General features: G+C 39.7%; 1 protein-coding gene across 1 annotated transcript in view; it reads right to left on the bottom strand.

Annotated features, from left to right (window-relative positions):
• Positions 1 to 4,940: 4,940 nt before the first annotated feature.
• The window catches only part of LOC5574245 (cytoplasmic dynein 1 light intermediate chain 1), a 48,682-nt gene continuing 36,807 nt past the window's right edge, over positions 4,941 to 16,815 (bottom strand). Inside the window, exons 4-8 of the mRNA XM_001661248.2 lie at positions 15,945 to 16,144; positions 15,567 to 15,796; positions 15,383 to 15,494; positions 15,130 to 15,318; positions 4,941 to 6,850 (exon numbers count right to left, since the gene is read on the bottom strand). Of these exons, the coding sequence (XP_001661298.1) occupies positions 6,587 to 6,850; positions 15,130 to 15,318; positions 15,383 to 15,494; positions 15,567 to 15,796; positions 15,945 to 16,144 (995 nt within the window). The 3' untranslated portion in view covers positions 4,941 to 6,586. The remainder of the gene's footprint in view (positions 6,851 to 15,129; positions 15,319 to 15,382; positions 15,495 to 15,566; positions 15,797 to 15,944; positions 16,145 to 16,815) is intronic.

Genomic DNA, 16,815 nt, shown 5'->3' on the forward strand with positions numbered 1-16,815 from the left:
TCTTGCCCACAGTTGATCAGCAGAAGTTTTCTCGTTTCATGTTGTATGGGGAAAGGCATCTAACTTTAAATAACTCGTAAATGAAAGCATTAATCGAAAAAATATTTGGTAGACGTGATAGCCATCAACGTTGCGCACAACCGGTACCAAATATTTTTTTGAAAATACAGTCAAACCTCCATGAGTCGATATTGAAGGGACCATCGACTCATGGAAATATCGAGTCATGGAACCAAGGTTGCGTATCATCACAACGAAGCGAAAATCGCTGTGTTGCTCCATCGTCGGAGATGGAGAAGTACTACAAGGTAGCAGTTCTATTTTCGTACGCAAGAGCTTCTCTCTCGCGAAAGGGAAACCATCATTCTGTTTTTTGCATCTTTCACATTCTCCCGCTGCTCTTTGAGTTACCGCCGTTGGCGAACCGAACATGCGTCACTCAGCGTGCTGCTCGTTATTGCATGATTTTTACTATGACCGATCTACCCGATGACTCCTTATGGAAGAGTTCCGTTTGTCAAGAGTGCAATTTACCACTCGCGACGAGCGTTCACTGCGATGCGGCTGGTCGTTCGAATGGTTATAGGTTTGAAGCGTTAAATAAGAAGTCAACCAAATGATATCTGTATGATATGCTGTAAATTTGTTAGTAGAAAATTGGGATGAAATTTTTATCACAGAACAACACATTTCATGGTAAATTTTGTTATACCTTGAAGATAGAAGGGTCGGGAAATAAAACGCCAGGTGAATTCGTTTCCGTTTTGAAAATTTTTTTTCAGCAACAGTTCCACAAAATTGGTTTCGTTATACACTTATAGCAGTGAAGTGACAATGTGGGGTGGTAAGGGGACGGACCTGATATAGTGGTTAGAACACACGCTTCTCACGCCAACTTATATTGATTTGAACAACCGATACCGTCGAATTACATACATTACATTCGTTACCGCCGTTTTTCTTGCCAAGATCGAAACCGCTCGGTTTACTGTATTCCCTAGATATAAAGTACATTCTCAAAATTGGTGGTAAGTCATTTGGCCTGATGTCGTTTGGTATAAGGCCATATGCCATGAAGCATATTGGAATAAAGGTCAATAGTCGTTTGGCGTAAAGCAGTGGAGATCGCAGTAGGCGTTACCCGCGAACGGTCGTGTTTTGTTTTGCTCCGCGTTATTTTTCGTGCTCTCGTTTTTTTTCCTGCGGTTTGGCCAATGATTTGGCTGGTGCCACGCCATCCGGATTCAATTCGGAAGTATATATTGGAAAAACAACGTTAATAATCCTTCCAGGCACGTTCAGAGTGATGTTATTTGGCTGATTCTTACTGGGTTTGTTAACATTGTGCACCCTCGTGTTTTTTTTTTGCCGTCGCGCTTGTATCGCGGCCGACGGCACTACGTCTCAAGGACAGATGGTCCGAGAATAAAAACAAATGATGTTAAGTGGTTACGTTATATAAAATAAGTGAAAGTAAGAATTAGAAATGGTGGTGATAAAACATGTTCGAAATGTGATCTGGCAACGACAAATGGTATATGCGTCACAAGGAGAAGGAAATGGATGCCACCCAGAGGAAAAAGAAGAAGAAGAATTCGATTGCTGATTGGATTTGATGACACCGCCGCCTTGGATGGATTTTGGTGAGATTGTTCTGATTACATATTTATTGCTACTTAAAAATTAAATACACGCCAGTTTCGAAGTAAACATCTTCGAAACAGGAAGTGTGTATGTATTATCACTATCCATTTGATAACGGTTATACATACATGCGGGGCTTGTTGTTAGTGAAAGTAGCTTCTGAATGGACGTGTCTCTCCAGCCATTCTGAAATGGGTCACTGGATCTGCAATAGAGCTATCACCTTCTAACTCCCGGACTGAAGCTTTTTGCAAAAATGTACTACATTTTTGCTGAAAACTTTTTTCCATAATACCACTGCCGGACAGTGGGGGTTAGATGGATCACACACACACACACATAGTCGTTTGGCGTAAAGCAGTGGTCCTCAGCCTAACCGATTACACGGGCCATCTTAACTCTTTCAAAATCAGTCGCGGGCCGCAAGATTTATAATGATTAATTTTAACAGCTCACTTTGAATCACTATTTCTATGAGAACGGATAATACATTTCTGGGAAGCAAAGGGGTTTGGAAGCAAAGATATAAGTGACAGAAAAAATGCCTTGTTTAATAAACTATGTTAGCTAATACAAAAGAATTCATGACGAAAAAACTCACATTGAAAAAGTTTTTTAAAGCTAGAAACAGAGCTTTATTAATATACTCAAATCAAAAATGATCAGTAAAATCGATTAATAATACAAAATGGTCTACTTTAGAGGTTTTTCTCTATTTTTTTATGGATCGATTCATATCGAATTTCAACATATCTTGAATTTTAACATATATTTGTAACTTTTATTTTCTTTTACGAATTAAAAGCAATAATAAATTTCAAAATTTACACAAAAATTATAACATGCGGGCCGCATCACATTAACATTCAAAATCCATTCGGGGGCCGCACAAAACCTTCTCGAGGGCCGCATGCGGCCCGCGGGCCGCAGTTTGGTGACCACTGGCGTAAAGAGTCTAAAAAAACAGTTTTTTTATGTAGAATTCATTTCCACGTTTCTCTTGAACTCCACTGACGATTTCAGGCTTATTTTGGTATGAATTGGTACAAAAAAGATACCTTATCTCACAATCCTATTCTCTAAAATTATCTAAGGTATGCTTCGACTTATTTAGTATGCACGGAGATAGGACTCAACTCAATTTTGGGTTGTTTCAACGCAATTCCGTAGTTGAGCCCAATTACTCAGTTTTGGCCAATTCCATTAGAAAAATATTCTCAATTTAGTGTTAATTTACCGCAAAATTGAGTTTTTACAACCCAAGCTTGAAAAAAGTTTGCTTTGCTCAAATTTGGCTTACTGGGCCAAAGTATCCCTATTGGAAGAAAGAGAATTTTAGGTTTAAGTATCATCGATATACTTAATTTTGGGTAACGTATAATCAAAATTTAGGTAAACTATTTATCTACGTGTAAACTGTCCTCGTAATTATAGCTATGGAAGGTTTTAATCTGATTTTTTTCATTTCAAACAAACATAAATTGTTCTCTCGAGCTGTTATGCTGCAAACATTATGGTCGGATTTTGTTAAATATTTTAATTATACACATTCCTTCTTTTATCACATTCAGTATTGTATTCGTATATCGTAACTGTAGTGATCGAAAAGACTTAACCGATTTTCTCTTTGGATAATCACTCGAAGCACAGTCGATTGTTGGATTTCCCAATGCATTATGAATAAATTGTGGTCTTTATTTAACTTTTTTTTGAAATAATGGTGACAAATTTACCTGTCCAGTTTATTAGCAAAAATGAAAGAAACCGATAACTTCAGCTACTCCAATGGTTTTAAACATCACATTCGATGTTTTAAGTTTCTTTATGTTGCAATATTTTTGGCGGTCCGTCTTTTACTGTTTAAATTATATATTTTGCCTTCTGTAGGACTCAGTATGCCTCATACTGGTTTAACATAATGCTGACTTCTCTCCGCTACATCGTTGAAACGGTGTGCTGTGCACTGATTAAATTCAGACATTTGTTTAGCAGAACCTGTTGAACAAATTGGAGTTTTAGAGGCTAACATTATAATATTATAGAGTGCGGAGCACGCTATGTCTGAGTCAGACGATTATAAAAATCTAATGTACATCGAATTTTTTCTCGCTAGAGATCAGTATTTGGTCTATATTTTCACGATAGGAAGGTTTCAAAATATTCTATCGGTAATGTTGTTTCCATTCATTTTGTATGGGCTGAAATGCGTCTAAAAACAGGATTTCCATGGGGTTTAGCATGAAAAATCACTAAAAAGTAAAAAAAAACACCAGTGGAATATTTTAAAACCTTTTGATTATGAAAATACAACCCAAACACTGTGCTCTAGTGAGAAAAAAAACCCGATGTACGTTCGATTTTTATAATCGAACGGTTTAGACATAGCTTGCGGAGTTGATAAAATTGCGGGATCGCATCGGTTGGTTTCCTCACCGTACTTATTTGTCATCTCATGTTGAACAAGTGCGGTGAAGACACCAAATCCGACTAGGCGTAATCCCGCACGTTTAATCACAAATTAGCATTTCTACCCACACGCAACGTGCGCAACGCGCTATCCTTCATTCCACGGCAGCAACATTTTTTCTTTCCAAGATCCTACGAGCCGGTCCCCAACGACTCGCGGCGAGCGTTAGTCAAAACTCGCAGTGAGCTTTCATTGCTGCTTGCACTCTTCCCCGATCGCCACATTCTCCGAAGAGTTGTTAGAATCGAGCCAGACTGAGTGGCAAAATGCGCAAACACTCTCCCCGCAGAAGGCTCTCACAAGCCTCCCGACGATGCTATCGGTTCATTCATTCGGGAATAATGCTTTGCTCTCGTTTTTCCGAACGCGTTCATAAGCGGCAAGCGATTTCGAGTCGCACGAGGCGAGTATCAGTAACCTTGCATGGAACAGCAATGCTATGGAAAGCCGTTTGAAGGGACCATCATAGTAACCATGATTTTATGTTTTTAGTATGGTTCCATGAGTCGATATCGAGTAGTGGAACATCGACTCATGGAGGGATGACTGTAGTTCCCAATTTTGAGAAATAATTCGTTAGATGAATTTCGCCATACAAATATTTTTCGCGTTACCTTTTAGCGATTTTTCGTGCATAGACACTAGCGCAAGTGTGTTACTATGTGGCGAGTAGCGAACCAGGGCATGCATGTAACCCATTGTCACTTCACGCCACTAGTAGAATAGACCCAAATATTTGAATTCACATAATTTCCAAACAGTCATCGCTTTTTTTAGAAAATGGAGCTTTCGGACAAATGACCACAGCTGAACGCAGATTTCTGTTCCCTTTTTTGCAATAATTCATTTTACACGACCTTAGTAGTGTTCTTGGATTTATTTTTCTATGTAAGACCAATTGGTTCCCTTCGCTGCGTTGCTCTTGATGCAGTATGGTAGTAGAGTTTACTAATAGATACGTTTTCCTATTAGGAAAACAGTGTGTTACAATGCTACGTCTGTTTGTGAGTTATTAGCATGAGCTCTCCTCAGTATAAGTTAGCACTAATTTCCATTTAAGCTGTAAAGTCACATAAATAAGAACAATCGGTACGACTGCTCCGCCCTAGCAGTGTGTCGGATCTTTTAAACGTATTTTTTTGTTTTCAACAAAAAATCGATAAAAATACTCTGCTCTAAATTAATATAAACGAATCCTTCATCCTTGAGCTAATTGGAAATTTTTACAACAAAACCACGCCGGCGAAAATTGCTTCCGTAAAAAATAATGGACAGTATAATGGGGGGTTTACTCTCACGATTCGCTAGTGTAACATTTATAAATACTGCACAAATGGTTTCCCCAACTTCTCCTACAACAACTAAAAATCTTGGTACTGGGTCTCGAAATAATTAGGGAGTACGATTGAGTTCCAACGGAATCAATGATTAAAAAAAACAGTGTGAAACGGATTATTACAAAAAAGATTTTGTCCCTTGGATTGGTACACATTAGATAACAACGAATGGACAAAATTAGGAAAGACGCTTCTCGCGATTAGCTTGATTTGCATTATCGTTCTTTTTTTTTTGATTTTGTTCAATGAGGAATTACAATGGATAAATGTTGCTTGTTCTATAAGTTAAGTTATTTTTAATTGTTTAACCATCTCTAAGCTGCAAATTATTATCAATTCGATATAAGTTAGTTTTTCTTTTTTTTAATTAATAGTAATGTATTACTCTCACTTGCGTTACGCATTCTTTCTCGAGGATACTTTCTCTTTCTGCTGCCCACAAGTTAATGCCACTAGCTTAAAATCAACTGGAAGCGTGCAATAAGCTTTTGAAAGCCAATCATTTCGGAAAAGATCAAATTTGTTCATCCACAACTCATGAAAGCCCAAACTTTGGTACATCCACATCACTTGGGAAATAAGATGTCTTCTGTGAGAGCACCAACAAGCGGAAGCAGAAAGAGACATTCATCCAGTGTTCTGTTTAGTTTGTTTTATTTAACTTTCTCTATCAACTTAATCTCGCTACACTTGCTCGGCCTATCTTACTACTAAAAGTGGTTTTTGATAAGCATTTCCCCCCCAAACACACACATACGCTACTTTTGCTCACTCAAGAGAGAGAGCGAGTATAGAATCGATACGCACTCCAACTCGGCCTTATCAAATCCTAACCAACTCTTTCATCCATTCCAGTTCCCGTTTCAATCCCGTCCATTCCGCTATCCGTCCTTCCTTGCATGCTGTAACGATACCACATCCCACTGCTTCGTACGATTTCAAGCCAATCAAAGCAAAATATCACACGACGTGCACAGATCTTCCCCCCACTCTGATAAGGATTTCGCAAACCCTAGCGCAAAAGGCTTGACATTTATATCACCGTATGTTACCACGTGGGTGAATGTGTGTGTATGTGTATGTGTGGTTTCATAGAAGGTTATCCACAGTTTTCGGTTTCATTTCGCTGCTCTACAACTTAACAATCGGTCTGTGCTGGAAAGTCGAGGTCCTTCTTGACGCTTCGCGCCAAACGGTCCAACTCCATGGCAGCGTCAGTTCGCATGGAAATTTTCTCGCTGGCCGTCACCATATCGCCGCCGTTGGTCGCCCTCGGAGATACCCCGGTACCCGCTAAGCTGGCAGCGGCTGGCGAGCCGGACTTTTTATGCAGCAACGAGTTGAAGAAGTTGGCCAGCACGCCCTCGCCGCTGGGAGTGCCTGGGTTGAGCTTGCCATCGACCTGAAAGGAAAAATGGGAATTTGAAAATAAGTTTAGGCTATAACTTTTATAAAAAATGGTTTCTTCTTTTCTTTCAAATGGTGGCACTACTTTCTAATAGTGGCCACAGGAACTCGAGAGTTACTCCGGTGGGTCACTGGGTCAGGTTGGGTGAGAAGGGTGCTGTGGTTTTGTGGGGTCTGGTCATTTGGCACAACGTCACTTGGCATAACACTTTTTCATGAATAACAGGCATCTTTAAAAAGAAGGGGTATAATTATGGTTATGCCAAGCAACCTTATAGCAAATGACCCGCTTCCCGTTGTGTGCCCCTTTTTTTGTTTTTTACAAGGGGGAAATCTGCAAACAGATCCCCTGAGCAGTGTTGAACAGACTCATTTCCCCGAAATTCGAATTGTGAAGCCATGAACTGTTATAACTGTGCGTTGTATTCCTGAGATGGAGGGGGAGGTGGTTGGGCTTGAGTGTTGCACATGGGATCCGACAGTTTCGATCTCGGTGGGCCGCAATTCAAGTTTCGGTGAAATGATTCGCACTCACTCACTCACTCATTTCATTTCACCGAAACTTGAATTGTGGCTCTCTGGGATCAAAATTGATCGATTTTGTGTGCAGTACTCAAGCTTAACCATCTGCTTTTCTATCTTAGGAGGATAGAGCATGGTTGTAGTAGTTCGTGGCTTCGTAGTTCGGAAAATGTTATTTTCGGGGAAATGAGTCTGAACAACACTGCCCCTGAGAAGGTAACTCAGGGAATGCGGGGATGACGCACCAACGGCGACCCGCTAAAACTAGTCTATGCACTGTGCTTGAGCAATTCTTTTAGAATTGCTCAAGTGGTGAACAGTGCATCGACATTACCCTTGGCCTCAGACCCTTATCTCCCCGGAACCACCATACGGTATTTCTTCGGGGAGTCGTTGTGTGCCACTGTATGTAGCCAAAGTTTAGTTCACATGGTTTCCGGAATTGACTATATTGTGGCCAATATATCGAACAATTAAAAAAACACATCAGTTTGATCTTTTTGGGAAACGATTAAATTGGATAACCATGTGTGCTGCATTTGATTCATCCTACAAGTGACAATTTTCGAATTCCCCGGGACACTTCAAATATAGGGGAAAGTGGGGCTGGTTGACCGCCTTAAGGGATAGTCGATAAAAGTGCTGAACGTATGGTGGAATCTTCGAAATTCATTAGCAAGCTAGCTCTTCTTAAGGTATGCTCTTAAGCTTAGCCCTTCTTAAGGTTTATTCCAAGGAAGGATTTGTAATATTCTAACAATTCCATTAAACATGATACGAGAAATAGGTGTAAAATGCACCAACGGAGTAAGTACAAGGCATCACTGCATTATTCCAAAGAAAAAAGGTTTTTTGTCAAATTCAATCATTTCATACGATTTCAAATTGGCTTGTTTAGGGCTATCAAGATGCGTACATATTCTGAATGTACGGTAAAAATTAAACTAGAATCTAAAGATTCACAATTTTACGTGACCTGGAACCATTTTTAAAACACGTTTGAAATTAGTATGGAAATCACTTTTGAATCACCCCTCGGAAAATTTTACTTCGGAACAAGCTGTCATTATGTACAGTCACCCCACGCAGTTGAATCACCCACAATTTATGAATCAGCTGACTTCAAAAGACAAAATTATTATCAAACTTGTTACAAAACATCACAGAATTATTTTTACTGATAAGAAACTATGTGTAGAAATAATTCTGTGATGTTTTGTGACAAGTTTGATAATAATTTTGTCTTTTGAAATCAGCTGATTCATAAATTGTGGGTGATTCAACTGCGTGGGGTCACTGTAAATTGAAATGTCATTGAGTCGATGGATTGAAATCTTTTTTTAATAATCGCTAGCGTATGACGACTCACCATAGTAGCATGTCCGAAAGAACTTGAAACTATTGAGAACCAGAGCTACAGGTCCAAAGCCCTGATAAAGGTGGATGGTTGTGATGGCTATGACCGTGGTCATCATGTAAAGAACAAACGGACATTGCTGTATCGTGTCAGCACCAAGGAGGCAGCCCTTCTAGCACGATGTAGGTAGCGCAACCCTGGTTAGGTAGCCTATCGAAGACTCTTCACCAACCAAGAAAGACAAAAATAGAGCAAAGGGATTGATTTTACGGCAACAGACCCGGCAACGAATAAAGGACAACGATTGGAAAGTTGGATCTTGGAACGTGAGAACTTTGAATGAACCCGCGCGTGTTGGTATCCTGGCTCGTGAACTGCGGATTGTCGGCGTGCCACGTTCAGGAAATACGCTGGCCGAGAACCGGAGAACGTGAATTCCGAGCGGTGAACCCCATCACCAACATTTCATTCAAGTACCACATCTACTACAGCGGTGGCGACAGAGCAGAACGTGGAGTTGGCTTCATAGTGATTGGGAAGCAGATGAAGCGAATTATTCGGTGGAAACCGGTAAGCGACCGAATCTGTGTGTTGAGAATGAAGGGCAAGTTCGTCAACTACAGCCTGATCAGCATATATGCGCCAACGAACGATAAGTCCGATGACATGAGCGACGAGTTCTCTGAGAGCCTGGATAAGGCCTACGGAGAGTGCCCAAAACAAGGTGTCAAGAGAGTCATCGGCGACGCAAATGCGCAGATCGGGAAAAAATATGTCTTCCGACCCGTCATTGGAACGGAAAGCCTCCATTCCGTTACTAATGATAATGGCCTGCGGCTAGTAACCTTCGCTGCTGCTAGAGGGATGTCAATCAGCAGTACCTACTTCGCACGAAAGAATATCCGCAAACACACCTGGCGACACCCGAGTGGCGATGCATGCTCCCAAATAGACCACGTGCTGGTTGATGGGCGACATTTCTCAGATGTCATAGGCGGTGGCTGCCAGGTGGAAGGAGCACTTTCAGCAATTGTTGAACGGTGGAAATGAAAATGTAGCGTGGAACAGGATGAACATTGGTGATGACGATCAAGCTGTGGACCCACCAACCATAGAAGAGGTTAAAAAGGTTATCAGCGAGCTGAAGAACTGTAAGGCTGCTGGGAAGGACGAGATCCCGGTCGAGCTTCTCAAGCACGGAAGTGAGCAGCTTTATCAGTCGATCCACCGAGTACTTCTGAAGGTATGGGAGGACGAAGAATTGCCCACCGGATGGTTGGATGGCCTCATACGCCCAATCTACAAGAAAGGGCACAGACTGAAGTGTACCAATTACAGAGGAATTACCCTGCTGAATTCAGCGTACAAAATTCTGTCGCGCATCCTGTTTAACAGACTGAGACCGCTCGAATACCAAGCTGGTTTTCGTGAGGGCCGTTCGACAACGGTCCAGATGTTTACCTTGCGAATGATCCTAGATAAATTCCGGGAGTATAACTTGCAGACTCACCATCTGTTTATTGATTTCAAGGCGGCATACGGCTCAGTGAAAAGAAATGAGCTGTGGCAGATAATGTCTGAACATGGTTTTCCGGCGGAACTAATTAGGCTGATACGTGCTACGCTGGATGGTTCGAAGTCAAGTGTTCGGATGGCAGACGAGATGTCGTTCGTGCAGAGAAATGACGCTATTATCACAAGGTAGATAGAGTCAGGCCTGGTGGTGTAGGTGCTGAGGTAGTGTTTGATGGGGATGTGTTTGAAGTTGTTGAGGAATTTGTTTACCTTGGAACACTTGTGACATGTGACAAGACGTTTCCGGCGAAGTTGAAAAGACGTGTTGCGGCTGCGAATAGGGGCTTTTACGGACTACGTAACCAGCTTAGGTCCCGCAGCTTGCAAACGGAAACAAAATTCACCCTGTATAAAACATTGATTCTTCCGATGGCTCTCTACGGGCACGAAGAGTGGACGTTGAAAGAGGCAGACCGGAAAGCTTTCGGTGTTTTCGAGCGTAAAATGCAGAGGACAATGCTTGGTGGGAAACTCGAAAATGGTGTGTGGCGCAGACGCATGAATCACGAGTTGTATCAAGTGCACAAAGATGCGAATATTATCGAGCGGCAGATTTCTGAGATAATCATAAAAAAGTGTGCTTTTTGACGAAAATGCAAAAGGGGGTGTTAAGGAATTTGAGCTTTGTATATAAAACTATATTTTGCCAACAGCAAAAAAAAATATTATTTTGGTCAACATCGTTGATGTGTCTCTTCAACTGTTAAGGTCTTATTCAATTTAAAGGTGATATTACTTCAATATAATTTAAGTTGGAGCTCATGAAACGCTAACCGTTTTATTTTAACTGCTAAGTCTCTCATACCTATTGATTCTATTTTCAAGCAAGCTATCAGTGCATCGCACAATTGTCTTGAAAAGATTTTTATACTTATATGCAGTATTCGTTACCTAAAACAGTGCAGAGCAATCTTGTCATGACCAGAGTTGCTCGATGTCACTATCAATGCTTAAAATTTGTTGATTTGTACAGGCCGACTGCGATACAAATCGGATCATTCCATATCACATCAACATCATGCTGTCTACTCCATCACCAGTGCATTGAAGGCGATAGACTATGGATATCACTGATGGGTTAAGTTTAGCTTTAAATTAAGCAGATAAAATGGCAATTTATCAGTACGATATTTTCGACAGTGTTGCAGATAGATTGAAACTATGTGTTGGTCACTGAAAAACATTAGTAGCATTGATAATGACCACGTGATCACTCATTCTGCAGTGATTTTAATCTAGAGTGCGATGTCGCATCACTGCTGTTGGTTGTCAAATCAAATTGATATTGATAGCTCGCAAGTGATATTGATAGTTTTAGACCATCAGCCATCAGCTGATATGATTGATATTAAGCAACTCTGGTCATGACTTGTCAAAAGAAGGAAAATTTCAACAAGCTTTAAATGTGAATAGGGTAAGCAGTGCTGGGAATGGTAATAGTAGTAGGCTTGAATTTCGCGAAAATCACGTGGCTCTTCCCAGTACAGTAGTTCAAAAACGCGAATCTCATCAAGTAGCGTATGTTGGGTGAATGAATCTTCTAAATCGTTAGTGTCATTGAAGGCTCTAAATGCGGGAAATAGAACAAATTTCTACAGTAATTTTAGGTTGCCCTTAGCAACATGTATTTTGCAATTTTCAAGGCTATTGTCTGCAGCAGCGATGGGCGTGAGTTTCACTGACAGCGCTGACTGTGATTGGCTTTGTTTGGCTACTGTAGAGTTAATTTCAGATTTTTTCCCAACCCTGAGGGTAAGTGTCCAATTTGCCTTTGAAATAGAGCACCACACCAAATCAGAGTGGTGTAAAAAAATCATACTGATAAATTGCTATTTTATTTGCCTAATTTAAGCCCAAACTTAACCCATCAATGCACTGGTGTGGAGTAAACAGCATGATGTTGATGTGATATGGAATGATCCGAATTGTATCGCAGTCGGCCTGTACAAATCAGCAAATGTTGAGCGTTGATAGTGACAGCGAGCAACTCTGCACCAAATAACGGATTTGCATGTAACACCCAGTGGCATGATCGGGAAAAATCCTAACAAAAAGTTTCCAATATAGAGTTGAAATCGCTCACACTATACCGCACACTATATATTTTCCAAAAAGAGCTCGGAAATAACCTTATATTATAATTGTTTATCTACGACTTAGGAAATACTTAAAAGAATTAATAGCTCCAAAACCATCCCAAATAAGAAAATCATTCCTATATGCAAACTTTACAGCTATGTGAACAACTTTTGAAAATATTATCATGAAATCCCATATTCACATTAATCAGTTTTTATCTACATTTTACATACCAATTTTACCAAATTTTGAAAAAAGTCATTTTTGGAGATATTTATTGACTTACTAAATAGATCCCTTAACTTTACATTGCAGTTCATCTTCACGGAACAACTCAAAACTATATTGAAATATATTACGGCATAAATTTAATGAGTTTAGTTACTTAGAAAAGTTAGAATAGATAATTCCTTAACACCCCACTTATTTTCAAAACGGGACTTTTTTCATAAAAGTTTCTAAAAATCGAAACCCAGACATAATTTTAAGAAGTTTTTGTCTGTACTATGATCTCAATTAAATTTCCTTATCTTCTACCTTACTCGCGAATTTTTCTCAAATATATTTCATGGTTTTGAAGATAAATGTATTTAGACCATAAAATTCAAACAAAAATGTTTTGACAGGTTTTCAATTTCTAGAAACCACAATACTTAATATTAATAGACGGCTCCTATTACATAATGCAGTTCACAATCCTCTGAACAAATCTAGCATTTCAGATGACTTATATATCGACTTTCTAGGTTTCTGTGATTTGTCGAACTTGATTGAGAAGTTCAATCCCTTAAAACCCCATGAGTCCTTAACACCCCATTTTACGGTAAATCATAATCATATAAAAAAAATAACTTGGAGCTAGTACAGATGAGAGTATAGATTGAAAATTATAATGAATAATGCTTCCTTGACCTTGTAAAAAGTTTAAAATTAATAGGTTATCATTAAAAATAAATAAACATACATACATTAATCAAATATAGATGAAAAGAACTCGTAAAGTAATCGCGGTCTACAAATGTACTAGAGCCCTTGTTAGTATCTGCAAATGAGAGGAAGGCAGATGAAACAATTCTGTCCATTTCTGGTGTGAAATGAAAGGATTTCCAGATTGTTAATATATAGTAGAGAGTAAAGGGAATACTAAAAGCAATTCCGGTCTACTTCTCCAAAAGAAACGAAGAGGATAGAAAACCTGGTCCGTTTCTGTAACAAGAACGTAGGGAGTTTATGAAAATTCGGTCCATTCTAGAAAGAAATGAAGGAATAACATAAATCGTCCGGCCCGCTCTTAGTCAATATGTAGAGAGTAAAGAGAACATCTAGAAAGATTCTGGTCTACTTCTCCATTAGAAATGAAGAGGAAAAGATAATCCTGGTCCATTTCTGGAAAAAGAACGTAGGGAGAATGTGAAAATTCGGTCCTGTTAAAATCTATACAGTAGGAATAACACATATCATCCGGTCCGTTTCTTGAAAAAAAAAAAAAAAATGTTCGAGAGAACATGGAAAACTTCTCCATTTGAAACGAAGAGGAAAAAAAATCCTGGTCCGTTTCTGTGAAAAAAAAAAACATAGAAGTGGAGCGATTCGAAATAGTCATAATAATATATATAAAGAAAAATAATACCAAATTTCCAATTCACTATTAGTCAACTAGCAGAGAGTAAAGAGAACATTTTTATTGATTCTGGTCTACTTCTCCTTAAGAAATGAAGCGGATTAAATAATTCTGGTCCATTTCTGGAAAAGAACTTGAAAACGTATCATTTGGTTAATTTCTTGGAAAAAAAGAAATTTGTAAAGTTATGCAAAGGAAATACAAAGTTTCAGTCTGCAAACTAAGATTCATGTCAGTCCTTCTGGCTGTCCTGTTGTTCATGAGATATAAAATGTACGATAAGTACATCTAAATTTTCCATAAAAAAAGGAAAACATCCAGTTGTAGGATAACTGGTGATCAAACCCACAACTAGAGTTTATTGGTATTAAATTTGATCCTTTCCCCTTATGCAAAAGGGAACTTCACATAAAATGCGTTTAAACATTAATTTTATATGTTTTATACATTTCTCGTAGTTTAGGTGCGGCACGAAATATTTGAATAAATTTTGGAAAATACTGTTATACGACAAACGATTTTCAAGAATGAAAAATGGGCAAGAAAAATGTTTATTTCAATGGAAACAAAAGTACAATCGGTAATGATTGAAAAAAAGGGCACATCATTTAGCGATTAAAGAGGAGAGAAAGGTATCTGAATGAAGCTAAGTATAAATGATGACGTATCGGTACTGTAAATATTGATGATATGTTTTTACTAATTGATTTCCTTTTATTTAGAGACAGGAGATCGTGTGGCGGGATACTTACAATAGCATAGAGACAACAACAGTACAAGAATGAAGACCTCGTGGATGATTTGCTCAACACGGTCGTACCATCAAACATCCGTAATAAGTTTAAAGAAAAAAAGTTCACCTTATTCTCTAGTTTATAATCTCAGGTCTATGCATTAGATTAAATTATTTTAAAATTATAGAAAAAAGGAGAGATGTAGTATCGTACTGTTAAGAGTAGGCCATGGATGTTGAGAGTGACATAAGAGGTTTGGAATAAAAGATCGTTATTTAGAACACCATTGAAATCAGACGTGTTTTGGTGTCTATACAATACGTAAGCTTGTAACTTGTGACGCTCAAGAAAAAACAACATCAAAAACCCAATCTAATGAGCCGTACCTTTTTGGGAGATCCTTGCGCACCGGCCGACCCCGGCGTCCGTGGGGACGTTTTGCTCGCACTGTTCTGCGACCGCATCGGCGACTCACCGCGCGTCGGCGTCTGGCCCTGCTGCAGCAGTTGCAACTGCCGGCTGAGGAATGCCTGCTCCTCCTCGGTCTGAACTTCAATCTCTCGATTGGACACAGTCTGGAATGGTGAGGATGATTAGAATGAGGTCATGCCTTCGTGGAAAGGTGATTGATGAAGCTACCTTTCTAGAAGGCGGTTGTGCAATAATATCATTGTAGTAATCATCCGGTTTACACGATTGCATGTTTTCGTACAATATGTTAATCTTCTTCATATTGTCCCAGCCAGCGGGTCTGAAAATAGGGGGGAAAATATCGATTTGAAATAGGTACGTAAAAGGATTATAAGAGAGAGAAAGCACTAACATTAGAACGGCATCCTTCTCGACGATGAGTGCCGGTGTACGGAACGGTAACCCGTAGATTCGATGCGTTAGGTATTTGTAGAGCAGGTCGCAGTTTTTGTCTTCCTTCACGCTGGTGTAGAACAGCGACGCACCGTACACCAGACAAAACCGTCGGATCCACTGCTGCATGAAGTCAAAGTGCTCATCTCGGTAGTCGAGCTCCTTCTCCAGGGTGGTCATGTAGTCGGTCTGATGCAATCAGCGAAGAAGTAAAATAGGATAGTACAAATTAGAAGACAAGTTTGGATTTTATCGGCACAATCAAGCATTCAATGCTATTAGTGGCACTTTCATAGATCGAAAAAATGGATGAGGAAGAAAATAGAGGGACACGTACTTTCGTCACAACAACTACTACATCTAAGCCCAAATTGGTCGTTAGTACACCTTCGGGAAGGGGAAGCGCATCCAGGTCGTCGTCCACCGACGAGAGACGATTGGTTCGCTTGATGGGGGACCCGGGGTCCAGTTCGTCGATCGTGTCGCAATAGCTCTGCCACACCGTTACCAGCCTCTGGCGGCACTGCTGTCGTTCCTCTGAAAGGAGAGAAATGAGCTTATTATATTGATATTATAATCACATATCCAAAATATAGGAAAAGTTAAAGTATGGTCTAATGGCTTCCTAGAATGGACTTGCGAGTACCTACATATCGAAAATATTTTGTCACTATGGATACTCATCAGAGTATTATGGAAATTTCTCCGGGTCTAAAAGAAGCGGTCACTTATATCAATCTGATTCTCCCGATTTTCCCGACTTCCCAGGGCATATATTTTTTTTTGTGCAAGAAGACATACACTACCCGTCATAAATACGGACTCACTAAAATAAGTATTGCAACACTCAGCTGAATATTGAATCACCCTGAAAAGTTTAGCATCACCTCAAAACAGTTAATTCACATTGCTATGTCTCGAGATCCTTACGACTTGCAAAAAAGCGATCTTCAGCAAAGTTGTTCAGGGGATCAAGGACATCCGGAAAGCGAACAGTTTAGTTCGCAATTTTGCCGCTAGGTGGCGCTAGTGAGGATGTAAAATTGAGCATTTTGAACTAGTTCTAGCTTGTGATCCATAAGAGATAGAAAGTTCGGGTCTTCGGCAAAGTTGCTCAGGGGTTCAAGGACATCCGGAAAGGAAACAGTTTAGTTCACGATTTTGCCGCTAGGTGGCGCTAGTGAGCATGCAAAATTGAGCATTTCAAA

The sequence above is a fragment of the Aedes aegypti genome, chromosome 1 (assembly GCF_002204515.2).
Source record: "Aedes aegypti strain LVP_AGWG chromosome 1, AaegL5.0 Primary Assembly, whole genome shotgun sequence".
In the NCBI taxonomy this organism is placed as follows: domain Eukaryota; kingdom Metazoa; phylum Arthropoda; class Insecta; order Diptera; family Culicidae; genus Aedes; species Aedes aegypti.